This window comes from Apiospora phragmitis (assembly GCF_038363925.1).
Source record: "Apiospora phragmitis strain CBS 135458 chromosome Unknown utg000010l:1.0-9815664.0:1.0-9183399.0, whole genome shotgun sequence".
Classification (NCBI taxonomy): domain Eukaryota; kingdom Fungi; phylum Ascomycota; class Sordariomycetes; order Amphisphaeriales; family Apiosporaceae; genus Apiospora; species Apiospora phragmitis.
The window spans coordinates 724,422-738,090 of record NW_027117409.1 but is presented as its reverse complement, the minus strand read 5'-3'; the positions used below and the strand labels follow the sequence as shown (position 1 = coordinate 738,090).

The following is a 13,669-nucleotide window of genomic DNA, read 5'->3' as shown; positions in this document are numbered from 1 at the left end:
GACAGTGATATCCGATTATCTAATAAATCCCATCAGAAACTTACCTAGGGGGTGTACAACCATACTTCTCCGACATTCCGAGTCCCTTTCTCCTGTTGGACAACCCGGCGATTATGCACCGTATACACGACTGATTGCGATATCATGAGTACCAAGCCAGCTGCCGTCATTGCAATCATTATGCATAATCCGGTGTCGTAGCTTCGAAGATTGTCAGTGTTTCTAACCCCTGAGATTTAGGCTGTTCTGGGTTTACCTACTACGGAGCATCACCACCCCTGAAGTACTGCGTGCCGACCATCAGCCCGCCTTGGGATGCCATAACCCACATTCTGCATTCAAACTTCAGTCAGCATACTCATCGTTCTTTGAGCTTGTTCCCATGTGGGCTTCTGAACTGTTGCTATGACCTACGCTACACTGGTGCTCCTCTCCCGTGGATCTTCGCAGTTGAGCTGGAGCCACGTGTTGTGCACGGGGTGGTACCCGACCGCGAAGGCGTTCACGGCCGTCCACAGGGCCCAGCGCGCCCACTTGCCGTGGGCATGCGGCTGGGCCGCGCGAGCGGCGACCAGAACTAGGAGATAGAGCGTGGCGGCGGCGATGACGGCGAGCCCTCGCTTGTTGGTGCGGTCGCTCAACACGGCCGTGGCGAAGATGACGAGCAGGGCGAGGAAAGATCCCACGGCGGCCAAGGCGTTGGCCGTGATTCGGTCGAAGCCTAAAGACCTGTGGTAGTAGTAATGCATCATTCCGGGTCAATGGTCCGTTGGCTTTTAGTTTGCGTTGTTTGCGTTTGCTTACATGATGATGGATGGCGTGTAGGTCGTTAAGGGGCTCCACGTCGAAAAGATGCAAAATGACGCGATGAAATGGAGCCAGCGACGGTAATAGGTAAGGGTTTTCCAGACTAGACCAAAGTTGAAGTCCTCCATTTCTGCATCAATCCCTCTTGCCCCAGTCTTGGTTTCGCGGCTTGTCCACGAGATGTCTTCCTGCCTAGTGGCTAATGACGATTCGGCCGTGTCGACGGTCTTAGGTACCGTCGCGGTCACATCGGGTAACCTTGGGAGGAAGAGGAACATCATTGCGGCAATGATCAAAGTGAAGATACCCTCAACTACATCAAAGTCAGCATCGCCAGTCCACCTCTCTGACAAGCGGGAGAGCTGCTACTCACTTAGGAAAAGCCACTGCCAACCCTTCAGGCCTCTCACGCCATCCAACTTCAGGACCCCCGAAGCTAGGATAGGGGCCATGGCGTTTCCGCCAAACATGCCGAAGAAGAACACCGCCAAGCGTTTGGCCAATTGCTCTTTTGTGTACCAGGTCGACAACGTAAAGAGCGCCGCGGGGATGTATCCCGACTCGGTCAAGCCGAGCACTGCCCGCGAGACCAGAAAGCCCGTCTTGTTCGTGATGAAGGCTTGGCAGATGGCCACGATACCAAAGGCAATCACCTGGCCCGAAATCCACCTTTGAGGGCCGATCTACTCAGGGAGACGAGAAGAGTCAGTAGACTCATATATGACACGTGAAACGGGGGGCGGCAAGCATTTTACCTTCTGCAGTAGCAAGTTTGAGGGGATCTCAAGCAGCACGACGCCAAGATACATCAGTTGGTTACCAAGATTGATCGTATTTTGGTCCACGTTGATGTCCGAGGCGAATCCGGCGGTGAGGGCACTGGCCAGATTCATCTTGTCTATCTGGGCGGCCAAGAGCCCGAAGGTGAGCAGAGGAAGGACGGTGCAGTCGACCCTAAACTCATCCTGTCAGTAAAGAGCAGTTCATTCTTAACACTTTAGCCAGAGACATGGCTCACTTCCACTTGGGCTTCCTCTCATGAGTTGACCATGTTGCCACCTTTGGAGTATACATCACGACGAAACGCTGCGAATCTTCACGAAGCTTCAACCGCAGTTCGTGCTATTAATACGGTGGTCAATTCTCTTAATCCATTTCAGAAAGCTCCTGAGTATTTATAGCAATAATAATTGGTATAGCGAGTTTCGTGATCAAGCTCGTCAGGTCCCAGTTTCCGACAACCTTGATGGCCAACAGAACAGGCATTGGGTGTCCACCAGGACCAATGGAGGGCTCCGTACCCTCGATCTGGTTCTCAGTGAACAAGCGAGCCGAATTGATTGTAAATGTACCTAATTTTTGCGCGTTGGAATTCCATGAGAGGGTCACATCGTTAGGCAATGCTGGAAACAAGCTATTGCTTTGCGAGGACCGTTGATGATGCCCAGTATTACCATCCTAGTCACGGAGACACAAGTACTAAAGGCATCTAAAGATCAACGAATAGCAGAGCTATATGGACATGATGATTGCTTCCCACATTTACTCTTCCCCCTCGTGTGTGACGGTCTGCCCATCGTGTTTGTTTGGAAACATTCCAGGAAGTGACCAACGGTTCCCTAAGGGATACCCAGAAATGGAAGGAACTACAGATCAGTCAATAATCTCAATATATGACTACCAACCTAACGTAGCATTCACTGATTCTTGATGGCCTCACGTCTCCTATAAGAGCAACAGATACATCACTAATCTAGAGAGCCTTTGGGCATAACTTTTCCAGTAACTGTCTCAAGAGGAAACTGCCATTCTAACAACCACCCACAACCTAAACACCAACAACTGCACCATGAAGAATAACCTACTAAGCACCCTTGTTGCTTCGGCCTTTGCTGTGGGCATCAGCGCTGTGGTATGCCATAGTTCTTTCCTCAGGCCTACAACTGTGCTGATATCTCCCAGCCCAACCCCATCGCCAGCGACCTGGCCAGTAAATCCACCACAAACATCACCCGCCTCGAGTCCTGCGACTAGGTAGGCCAAAACTTTCACCACCATCACCGCCACCTTCCTTTTGCTCGCTTGCACCGGGGAGACCATCCATCCTACTACACCCCTACATAATCAATTGCTGACCCCAATCTCCCACCCATCCAGCCCCCCTCTGCAACATCCCCAACTACAAACCCGCCCGCCAGTCCCAGATCCGCATCGACATCGACCAGCTGCACGCGATGAGCGGCCAGGACTGCACCGCGCCCGCCGGCCCGGGCGGCTGCGCGCGCGTGAGCTGCCTCAACGGCGGCGCCGTCTGGATGTGCAACGACAACACCGCGCCGAGCCGCGCGCCCTGCAGCGTGCTCGGCGACTACGCCCAGACCATCCTCGATGTGTGCGGGTACGAGGACATGCGAAACCACCATTATTTGGTGCAGGGCCAGCTGTTCAATGCCGGGCCCGGGCCGGACGGAAGCAGGGGCTGGGGCAACGTCTTGGTCGGGTTCGACGAGTGCTGAATTTCGGCAGGAAGCGGTGGGAGGGGCGGAAAGTTGCACGCCTTGAGGAGGAAACCTCGCATTGTAACATTGTAATTACAGAGTCCACGATTGTTTCATTAACAGCCAACGGATTACCGCATTAGCCTCATAGAGCAAGTTCCACTTCCAAGTGAACCAGCAGTTCATGCAGCACTTGAATACTAGCCTGAGATAAGTAGGAACGATACCCTAAGGATCCCTTGATAAGCCAAGATGCATTTTAACTGTCGTTCTTCGTATTTAATCTCGAGATATGCGTATATGCATGTGTATGGCAAGTAGAAGTACATAACGCCCAACCTTATTTGTAGCTAAAGGGGGTATCTCCAAGTATATATATATGAGTATTTTAGTATTAAAAAAACAAAAACAAAAACAACAAGAGTATTGCCCGTTTCCTGTATCTAATCCTAATATGCCACCGTACCTATCCTATCCTAACCTGATCCTTCCTGAAACGCCGTGCTGCTGAAATTTCTGTGTTCTCAAGTACTGATGTAGTAGCAGTAGTAATAGTCCTCCATAGTAATAATAGAAGACGTCAGTCTTTTTGACGTTGTATGTTGTTGTTTCCCGGCAACGGGATGTTTCGCCCGTTCACCAAGGCCTTAATAATTCAAACCCTCCATCAACTGCCGATACTCGTGCGGCGTCATACCGGGCGAGATATTGCTCAGATCCGTCTCCTCCTGCTGCTGCTGCTGATGCGGAGGCGAGTCGATTTTTATCTGGTAGTGATGATACTGCGCCATCTGCGGCAGCTGCGGCGGCGGCGTCACGTTCCGTTCCGGCGTCGTCGAATCCACCGAAGAAGAGATGTGGCCGATGTAATCCGACGAAGAATTCGACCCGAACGGCGACTCCTCGGCGATGGTGTACGTGCCCCCGCCGCTATTAGCACCGCTGTTGTTAACACTAGCACCGCCAATACTCGACTGACGCACAGGTCCTCCACTGCTGCGCGGCGGTGCGACGCCGTAGTCGACCGAAGTGGGCGGAGGATCTGGCGCCACGGTGAACGGCGAAAGCGTGAACGACCCCGCGCTCGAAGTCCGGAAGTGCTGCGACGCCGCCGAGTCCCTCCTCTGCGACACGGCCAAGCTGCCCATCTGCGCCACCGCCAAATTCACCCCCAACTGCGACGCCGCCGAGTTCCGCCGCGTGGACGCCACCGAGTCCATCCTCTGCCCCGCCGCGCGGGCCGCGGGCTTCGCGTACAGCCAGGCCGGCAACTCGTCGTCCCCCCAGGCCTCGAGGTACTCGTCGCCAAACTCGAGCGCGCGATTCGCGGGGTCCTCGAGGTTCCGCCGCAAAATGACCGCCAGCTTGAGCGTCTCCGTGTCCCAGTAGCCCTCGAGCCACACCATCATGTCCCGGAGGCGCGCCTCGTCCGACTTGGACAGCGGCTTCAGCGACCCGTCCCGCTTCGTCTTGCTCTTGCTGTGCAGCACGCTCAGGAAGAGGCGCCGCTCCTCGTCGAGCGCGTACTGCCGGTCCGCCTTGGCGAGCGGGAACGAGAGCAGGCGCGTGTTGTGGTCGAGCGCGCGCACGATCTGCGACAGCTGCTGGTGTTTGAAGTTGTTGTTCTGCAGGTCGAACATGACGAGCCCCTGGTTCGACGCGAGCACGCGGCACAGCTCCGTCACGTCCTCGGCGTCGCCGATGTTGTGGTTGCGCAGGCGCAGCTGGCGCAGGGTGCTGTTGTGCTTGAGCCCGCCCAGCGCCCCCGACAGGCCCCAGCCCATGTGGCTGTCCTCGAGCTTCCCACTGTACCCCGACAAGTCCAGGTACTGCAGCGTCGTGTTCCTTTCTAGGAATTTCGACAGCAATGTCAATGTTTTCGGGCTGGCGCCTGCTGGGGAACCTGTACCAACCATACTCAGAAACTCGATAGTAGAGTTGTTGGTAAGCGCCTCTAGTAGCCTGTTGAAGTTCTCTTCAATTTCGAACTGAACCATGTTCATCTGAAGGCGCTTCGGCCCCTCACTGCCTTCAATTAGGTCAATCCAGTCTGTGGATCTTTCCTCCAGAGGGTTGCCATTCAGCTGAAGATGCATGTCTCTGCCGCTTCCGACGCCGCAGATGATAGCTGTTGCTACTTCACCATCAATCCCACAGTTGTTAAGTTTGAGGTGCTTCAGTCCATTGGACTCTTCGGTCTCCATGTACCTTAGTAAGCACGATATAGTGTCGAAATTGACCTATGAAACTGGTTTAGCAGGTTGGCCTCATAATCTAGGACTGGGATACTACTCACCTTCCATCCAGATAGATCAAGATATTCCAAGCGCCACACGCTCGATTGAAGCGAGTTAGCCCAAGGCCGGAACAACGGCCCATCCAAACCCCCTTTCAGGCAGTAACTGAGATCCAGATGGCGTAATTTGGGTGTTTCGTTAAGTGTTTGAGAAGCCCTGGACGTATCTAGCCGGCCGAAGTTATTTGCGAATTCCAAAGTTTCCAAGCCGGAACGCTGCTCATGTATAGCTTCCCAGACGGATATCATTGCAGGCTCATCGAGGTCACAGCGCGAGAGGCCGAGGCACCGTATGAGACCCACATAGTTCTGCAGCGTTTGGCCTGTGTATTTGTGTCAGTTGGTCTGGTTTGTGGCGTATTGATTAACGATTGCGGTTGACTTACAGATCTCGGCGACGTCGTTGGCGCTCATCGGATTATTGTTCAAGAATATTGACTTGCACCTCGACTGCAGGGACCTCAAGAGGAGGACAATGGGCGGGACGAGATCGCAGCCCCTATTTTGAGGGGAAGATGCTTCAGAGCCACCAGAAGCAGCGGCTATGTAACGGCTGCTCAGAACTCCATTGAGGTTTACCTGCCTGACCGATTCCGAAGCAAGCATTAGGCCAACAAGCTCCTGGAACAACACAGGAGAATGCTCCATGATTTCATACTCATCACGGGTCAAACTGCGTTTACCTATCACGACGTATTAGTTCGGCGGATCAATTCAACATTTATGACAACAGAGCGAGATAGTTACCTGTCCGAGAAAGCCAAGGCGTGGGCTCGAGACGTTTCGAATTGTCGTACACGGCTGAAAGTGCCGAAAAGTCGACGCCGTCAAAGTTTAAAGCCTTAAAGTAGTCATTGAAACGCAAGGCGCGGAAGACTGCCAGGAGCTGGTAACCACTGTATTTCAACTTGTTCTTTTTCGGCCGTAAGAGTTGGAACTCGGGGGAAAAGCGAGCACCATCCCAGTTCACCCGCCAATCGACGGGCGGAGAATGATATCCTTCAAGGAAAGCTTCCAGTGTCCTCTTAAAGCCACCGTAGTCTTCACCCTCCGGAAGGTGGATATGGTCCGTTTCGCCGTCAACAAAGAAGATCTCACGTCGGGTCCATAGCGGCCACGCAGGCTTGAGATAAGTGTCGGCTTTAAACAGCCGTGAGATGATGCTGCGGTGGTGTCTGCTCGATAACCCTATCTTCTTGGGTGAGTCCAGGGGCAACCGAAAGATGAGATCAAAGCGCTCGTCGCCTAGATGAGCATTGACTTTGGATAATGTCACCAGGCCGAATCGAACGATGTTCGGATTCACCCGTTGGCCAGTTGGCGACTTGGAAAACTGGGCGAGCATGCAGACATTCTTTCCCAATGCCAAGTAGAATGAGGAGTTGTCTCTCCATCCCTTCTTAATCTCACCAGAGCTGGAAGTGGCGCGAGTATACGGATGCCGCGGTATAACGGGGAATATCTCCGGTCGTGCGGTGCCCTGCTGTTGGCTCTGAGCGGCTAGAATCTGGGCAAAATCGGCTTCTACGTCAGATGGAGTATGGTCTTCCAGCAGAGATCTTGCTCTCTGCTTGACAGCCAGACGAATGTGTTTTAGCCATTCATCTCTCTCTCGGGCAGGTCGAAGTCCAGCTCGGTGCTGGTGAAGGTGGAACCATCGACGTCGTCCTTCCACCACACCTCGATCCCAAAGCAGGGTTTCGTCCCTTCGTCCTTGAAGGCCGACACAACCATTTCCAACGGAATCTGCAGCTCTGCGCCATGCTTACTTCCGGCCCCGTAGTCCTTGAGCGAGAGGACCGAGTCGACAGGGGAGAGACCACTCTCGACCGCACTCGCGGGAACCGATAGCTGAGCAGATAGATGGGGGAACTGATCCAAGGCGGCATGACGACTCTTGAATCTCATGAGCAGCGAGGGCGTCAGCACGAGGAACTTCGCCTTCGTCTCGAGGAGCGACGACTCGGCGTGCAGGCCGCCGGCCTTGATGACGCCGACGAAGTCGCCCGAGATGCTGGTCCCCTGGCTACAGCTGCCCGACGGGCTGGTAGGCCGGTGGACATGGAGCCGCGATCCGTGTAGTCCTGCGACGAGGCCTTGGAGTGGGCACGGGCCAGGTCTTGCGCCGGCCGCGCATAGGTGGCAGCAGCGGCCGCAGTAAGCGAGGACGTCGAAGGCTCCGAGGCGTGGGTCTTGCGGAGGGTGGTACGCTTGCGCTCGTACGGGGGCACCGTGAGGGCGCTTTCCGACGACGAGCCATGGCTGGACGCATTGGAGAGCTGGGATGAGGAGGAGATGCTCAGGGTCCGGAGGGCCCGGAGCGGGGAGCGGATGTGCGAGAAGGAGGGACGGCGGCTTCGGGCATTGCTGCCTGACCCTTTGCCATCGATGATCTCCTGCGCGGCATTCTTCGGCGGCTCCATGGCGGAGTGGCGGAGTTGGCGTTTGAGTGTGTTGTTGTGGTTAGGTCCCCGGTAGATCATCAATGCCGCCGAGGGTCTCGGATATGTTACTGTCAAGATCTCTCACATAGAGACCCCATCCTCTAGCAAGAAGCTAGGGTAGATCTAGCAAGCTTTCAGCACAAGGCGAAACCTGCCAGAGCACGCATTGATACTCGTCAGAGTAAGCGTCAGGCAGTGGCCGCTGCTGGAATGCGATGAGCCCGAAAGGTGAGATTCCGAGGTCGAGATAAGCTACCGAAACAAGAGGTGCCACGCACCAAAAGTGCCAAAACCAAGACGGACTGGATCTGCTTCTCAATTGAGGGGTCCCGCTAGGTACTTTACGAGACCATGCCGTGTTGGGTTGACAAGTCTGTCTCTCTCTCTCGTCTCTCTCTGGCACTCACACCCTCTCAATGGCGCACCTGGCTAGATCTGCTTGGTACCAGGTATTAGTCTCGATTCGGCTGTGGTGTGTTCAAAGTTCAACAAAGACAGACGAGCAACAACCTGTTTTCGAGCAACAGCGGGATGCAGGAGTCAATGGGCAGAGGCCAATAGGATGTTCGCGGGGTTCTCAATCAATGTTCGTTCGTTTCTTTCTTCTTAGGCCTGACCAGGGGTGGCATTGGCAGGCGTTGGCAGGCATTGGGCATTTGGGCATGGACTGCGCCCGCCTGCCGCCCAGCGCCAATCAGCGTCTCAGTCTGGCCGTACCAAGTTGCCAAACCCAGCGAAAAAAACAACGCCCCTATCCCCCCAAGGCCCCCTATCAAGCACGCACACGCTGCATGCGGGCGCGAGAAAAGTAGAGCCGCTCTGCCTCGGAACTTACAGTTTTGTTATTAGGGTAACTCGCAATCGCACTACCGCAAGTGATCGGCACGGCATTCAGCCGCTGTTTGTGCACGCTTGCTTGAGTTTGGCGCGCGGGTTTCCTGATTTCCTTATATTATATCCTTCGTGCTTGACGCAAACTTGATGCAATATTGAGGAACAAGCGGCACGACTTTGCATTTATTGAACTGAAATGAGGAAAATCACAACAAGTAGGATGAGTAGTAGGTCTAGCTGGCTTCGCATTCATTCATCAGCGGCTCTGTTACGACCCGGAACTAGGGAGATGAGTTATGATGTCATGATCTGGTAGATCTTGTGGTGGGCCTTCAGCTTGATTTGATCTGATCATTCTAGAATTATTACTTGCACACAGAACACGAGGCGCTTCAATTGAGTATCGTAGTCACGACGGGGGGAGCGGGATGCCCCCTGGGTATTTATTTCGTTGCCATGACCTGTAGGCGGCTCGACCTCACCACACCATTCTTTGGTCATGCCCGCAAATTCTCGTCGAGGCGAGCGAACCAAAACATCAACAGTCTAGGCACAACTAAGATCTGACTATGGCGGAAGGACCCGCGGGCCGCGAAAAAGTAGTCCTATCATCGTACGGAGTAGTGCATTTGACTTTCATTCTCGTTTGGGAGTCAAACGCGTTCTAAAAGGGAGTCTGGACCAAAATCCTCTCCATGTAGAAAAGCGTGCCACGTTTTCTCACTCCCACCGGCCACGTGAAGCCTTCAAAACCTGATGGACTGAGACTGAACGATGCACGCGATCAGTTCTTCTCCGCGGATAGAGAGACAGAGTTTGTTTCAAAAACAACGAAGAGATGGTTTCTCAGATGGTCCTGAATCTGCTGCTATCGCTACGTACACAGTACACGAAAATTAGAGTTTGTGATAAACATCGTGACCTTGGAAAAACATGGCGCATGGACGAATTCTCGAACGCCAAGCTAGGAGATTGGGCTGAAGCCTGAAGGACGCCCATCAGCCATCAGCCTTACTCCAGCACCGTCATAAAGTATGGAGAATAGCGAAGAGAGCGACCCCTTCTTGTGGACATCGCTTTGACGCTGGACATACCGATAACAATGGGAAAAAGCTGGGAATACCGACCATACATGACTCTACGACAACCCGCATCAGAAACAATTGAACCCTTACGTGGAGCAAATGTCATAAAACGAGATGGTGATGAGCTCTTGTTGATGCTGCTAGCCGACACCCACTGCCACCTTACAGCTAGCTACATGCAAGCTACCAGGTGCCAGGGTGCCGGGCTGATTGATCATGATGACATTGGCAGCAGCACTTGACATTTTCGTAACGCGGCTTGCTTGGGAACATTGCAGGGACACCCAGGTATGGGTAGAAACAGTTCATCGGATTGCTGAGGCGGTTCCCCCTTTCCCCTTCGTATGTCAAGCTGCACATGCGATAGCTCTGAACCCGTGTATGCAAGCCGCAAGTTGCCAGTTGCTTTTTGGGGGTTGCACAAACTCATGGCCGAATAACACTGCAGTAGTAGTTTCAGATGCATGCATATTCTCATGATAAAGTCGGTGGGCGGGCGCAAAGCGGTCTACGATACGACAACTAGCCAGTCACCAGTCAGTCAGCCAGCCATCAAATGGCGGCATTGAATGTGAAATATTAGGAGCAGCAATGATGAGCCGTCTCGCAACAAGTCCTGATGCTGGCTCGTAAATTAAACAAGGACCTCCAGCCAAGCGCCGGGGGTGTTCATCGCACATATCAGAGAGAGGGCTGAGGAGGGGCCTATTCTAGGATATCAACAACAAAGCTGAGCCCTCTGAACAAATGAGATGCTTTGTTGACGGGGAAGCTAGTTGACGATCAAGCATACATACACGTACGTCTTCACGTACGCGCCAACCAGCATAGCACTAACAAACATGGCGAAATGGGAGGAGATATGTACATAAACACAGCAACAACAGCAGTGCAGCGCATGGAGTGTGGGCCTCGCATCTGAACGCTGTCCATGCGCATGAAGCCAATGTCGGGGCGGGTATTGAAGGCGGAAGGAGCCCGAGATAGCAAGGGCTGAAGAGTATGTCGATATAGGTGCCACGGGTATCCCATTGACCGTTAACTATAGCAATACCTGGCGGTCAAGGGGATAGCGACTAATAGCGATAGATAATAAGCATAGCATTGTATGTTTAAAGAGTCACATCGAATGACAGTGTAAGGGGAGAGAGGAAGAAGAGCATTGCGACGCTTCGGAGATAATTAAGTTTGTTTACAGTCACAACGCTCCGACGTTCGAACGTTGCTGTCAAGTCAGTGACCAGAGCATCGTTTGGTGATCGCCCCATGTGAATGATCTCACATGATGGGTTAGTAGGCGGAGGGGTTTAAAAAACAATTTGATTCTCGTGCGCAAAACATCATGTTTTTTTCTCGCTATTCGCCGGACAGCTTGGCGCCCTGAGCCCGTCGTCGAAACATGGCGGGTTTCAAGTTTCAAGATGGTGGCCCATAATGCCCCTCACTCTGGGTCTTCTCTTTACCCCTGTTGATTGCTCGCTGTCGTTGGCGGGAAGAAGATGATGTGTACCATGTAGATAGGGCAAGCAGAAAAATAGGCGGGGGTGTTCGCTATTCAATAGTTTGGCCCACTGGCTGGCTGGGCAAGAAACTGGCAGACTGGGCAGCAGTTAGCAGCCTGGCTGGACTTCAGTTCTGGAGCGGCGGTGCTGATATCCGCCGGCTCCGGTGGGCAATCTTGAGATCATCTCGAACGAACATCTACATAGAAGCTTCATTGGCTCGCTACGGGGGTAGTTCAGCAGCAAGCTCAATTAAAATTGAGGTCTTTTCCAATTCCGTTCTAACCTCGAGTCTACGGACATTGACTTGCCGCGTGGCAGCGTGGTCCATTCGCTTCTGCACTGGCGTTTTTCTTTTACTTTCTTTCTAGCCCGGGACGATAGTAGTAGTGCATAGTCTTGATAGTGGTTTCTTCTAAGGTACGTAGTATCGTAAGCCTTCCGTGCATGCTTATCGCATGGATGATCCCTAAAAATAAACATGGGCTTTTTGCCTCTTACTGCCTTACTGCCTTGGATGTTGATTTGTGGTGTCTCTCGCTGCGACGCTGGCAAATTAGCAATGGCTCGCCATGGGCAGAGCGCTTGACGATTAGTTTCCCGAACAGGAAAGCTGCGAAACATCCGGGGATGTGCAAAAGGTGGCGATTATGGCAACGCCGAGGCCCGATACACCATCGTCGTCAGATGTTGTTGGTTGTACTTGTTTGTTTGGCTCATGGCAGCATGGGGGGGAGGGAGGGGGGTCCCTAACTGCTAACTTGCCGGCGGGCTTTTTCCCCGCCTGCCCAGTCGCCGCTCATGAGTTGCATCGTCCAAGAACATCCAAATAACACCATACCGCAGGGGACGCAATCATACGTGTGGTGCCATGATGATACTAGACCCCATTCACGGATAAGGGGACAGGAGGCAGCAGAGGGAGGACCGACCACTTGGTTCTGCGCTTGAGCAGAGGCGACGACTAATACGGCAAGTAGCTTGGAATATCCCAGCTGTGTGACTGGGTGAGGCCCGATGGACAGGTCAGCTAGGCTTTTAGTGAGCCTTCCACTCCGTTGCGGACCCAGGCCGCGAACAAGTCATCGCACGCAACAGAGGTCATGTACCGGATTGTACTTCCCTCTCGCACAAGTGTAAATTTGTCTGTGGAGTACCGACAGCATCCGATCTCCGGCCGGCTTCGTCACTGGACGATCCTCAAAAAGACGATCTTCAGCCAGACCTGCCTTTTCGAAGCGGAAATTTCGCTCTTGTCATCCTCCAGACTATCACAAGCAGAGACAGGGGCTACTCTACTGGACAGACGGCTATGATTGATTACGGGGTCGCCTTGCGTGGCCACCAGCGCTTCAAGGGGGAATGGACAGAACAAGAAAAAAAGTCGCTCATAATACTCTCATTCCATCAGTCCATTCGCGTGTGAGGAGGAGGAAGAGGGGAGGCAAGTTGGGGCAATAATTAATCCTCCCCCATCAGCTTACGGCTGCAAGTCCCCTGGCCAGTGGCAGCCTGGCGACTGGGCGAGTTTCACACCAGCAGGCGCTGTGCTTGTGCCGCTCCTGGAGGAAGTAACAGCCAATCACGGCGCCATGTTTGCCCAGTATGACCAGATCGTCGCCGCCTGCATTTCGCCATCGCCCACAGATTGCTTTTTGCACAGTTTTTTTTCCCTGTGCTCCTGTCAACGACACATTGTGTGTGGGATTGGACCCTGGAAAGTCTAAATAGAGAGATTTCCTGTGAAAGATGGAACATAGTCGTTAACAATGACATACATAATTCCGCTTATACAGCATATACCTCGAGTTACTATGCAGTTGTTGTCTCTGAGGTCTTTGACACTTCAACGTTTCCGGTTGCGGCCAGAGCCAATGATGGCCAACCAGTAAGTAAGTCAAGTACGTAACATAACGTTCCCGTCTGTCTTGTCTGTGGTTTGTACCCCCCATTCACGAACTGGGGGTTCGCGCGTTAAACATTGCAGATCGGTACTGTAAGCAGACTTGCAGAGTCAAGACTGCAGGGTCGTAATGAGGGGGAGAGCTGTGACCAATCAAAGACACTGGACTCACGGTTTTGATTTCGTTCTCAGCAGCGCTCAGCTCTACCTGTACTAGCATGACAATGGAAAGGTTCGTGATTCTGTCTGTAATCAAATGTTGCCGGCGTGGTTGGTTAGCTGGTGTAGTTTGTATTAGTC

The 13,669-nt window shown here is 53.2% G+C and overlaps 3 protein-coding genes across 3 annotated transcripts; 1 reads left to right on the top strand and 2 right to left on the bottom strand.

Moving 5' to 3' along the window:
* Positions 1-410: 410 nt before the first annotated feature.
* On the bottom strand, positions 411-1,881 carry PG994_010033 (uncharacterized protein; the record flags this gene model as incomplete). Its single annotated transcript, XM_066861442.1, has 5 exons — positions 411-729; positions 805-1,120; positions 1,181-1,490; positions 1,563-1,761; positions 1,826-1,881. 5 exons carry the CDS (start codon positions 1,879-1,881, stop codon positions 411-413), a joined length of 1,200 nt encoding a protein of 399 aa, XP_066710552.1.
* A 775-nt stretch (positions 1,882-2,656) lies between these two features.
* On the top strand, positions 2,657-3,323 carry PG994_010032 (uncharacterized protein; the record flags this gene model as incomplete). Its single annotated transcript, XM_066861441.1, has 3 exons — positions 2,657-2,719; positions 2,770-2,797; positions 2,965-3,323. The coding sequence occupies 3 exons, from the start codon at positions 2,657-2,659 to the stop codon at positions 3,321-3,323; spliced, it is 450 nt and encodes a 149-aa protein (XP_066710551.1).
* A 629-nt stretch (positions 3,324-3,952) lies between these two features.
* PG994_010031 (RNI-like protein) lies at positions 3,953-8,024 on the bottom strand (the record flags this gene model as incomplete). The annotated part of the gene is given in 6 exon segments (XM_066861440.1): positions 3,953-5,545; positions 5,602-5,924; positions 5,988-6,284; positions 6,349-7,240; positions 7,264-7,645; positions 7,663-8,024. 6 exon segments carry the CDS (start codon positions 8,022-8,024, stop codon positions 3,953-3,955), a joined length of 3,849 nt encoding a protein of 1,282 aa, XP_066710550.1.
* Positions 8,025-13,669: the final 5,645 nt, after the last annotated feature.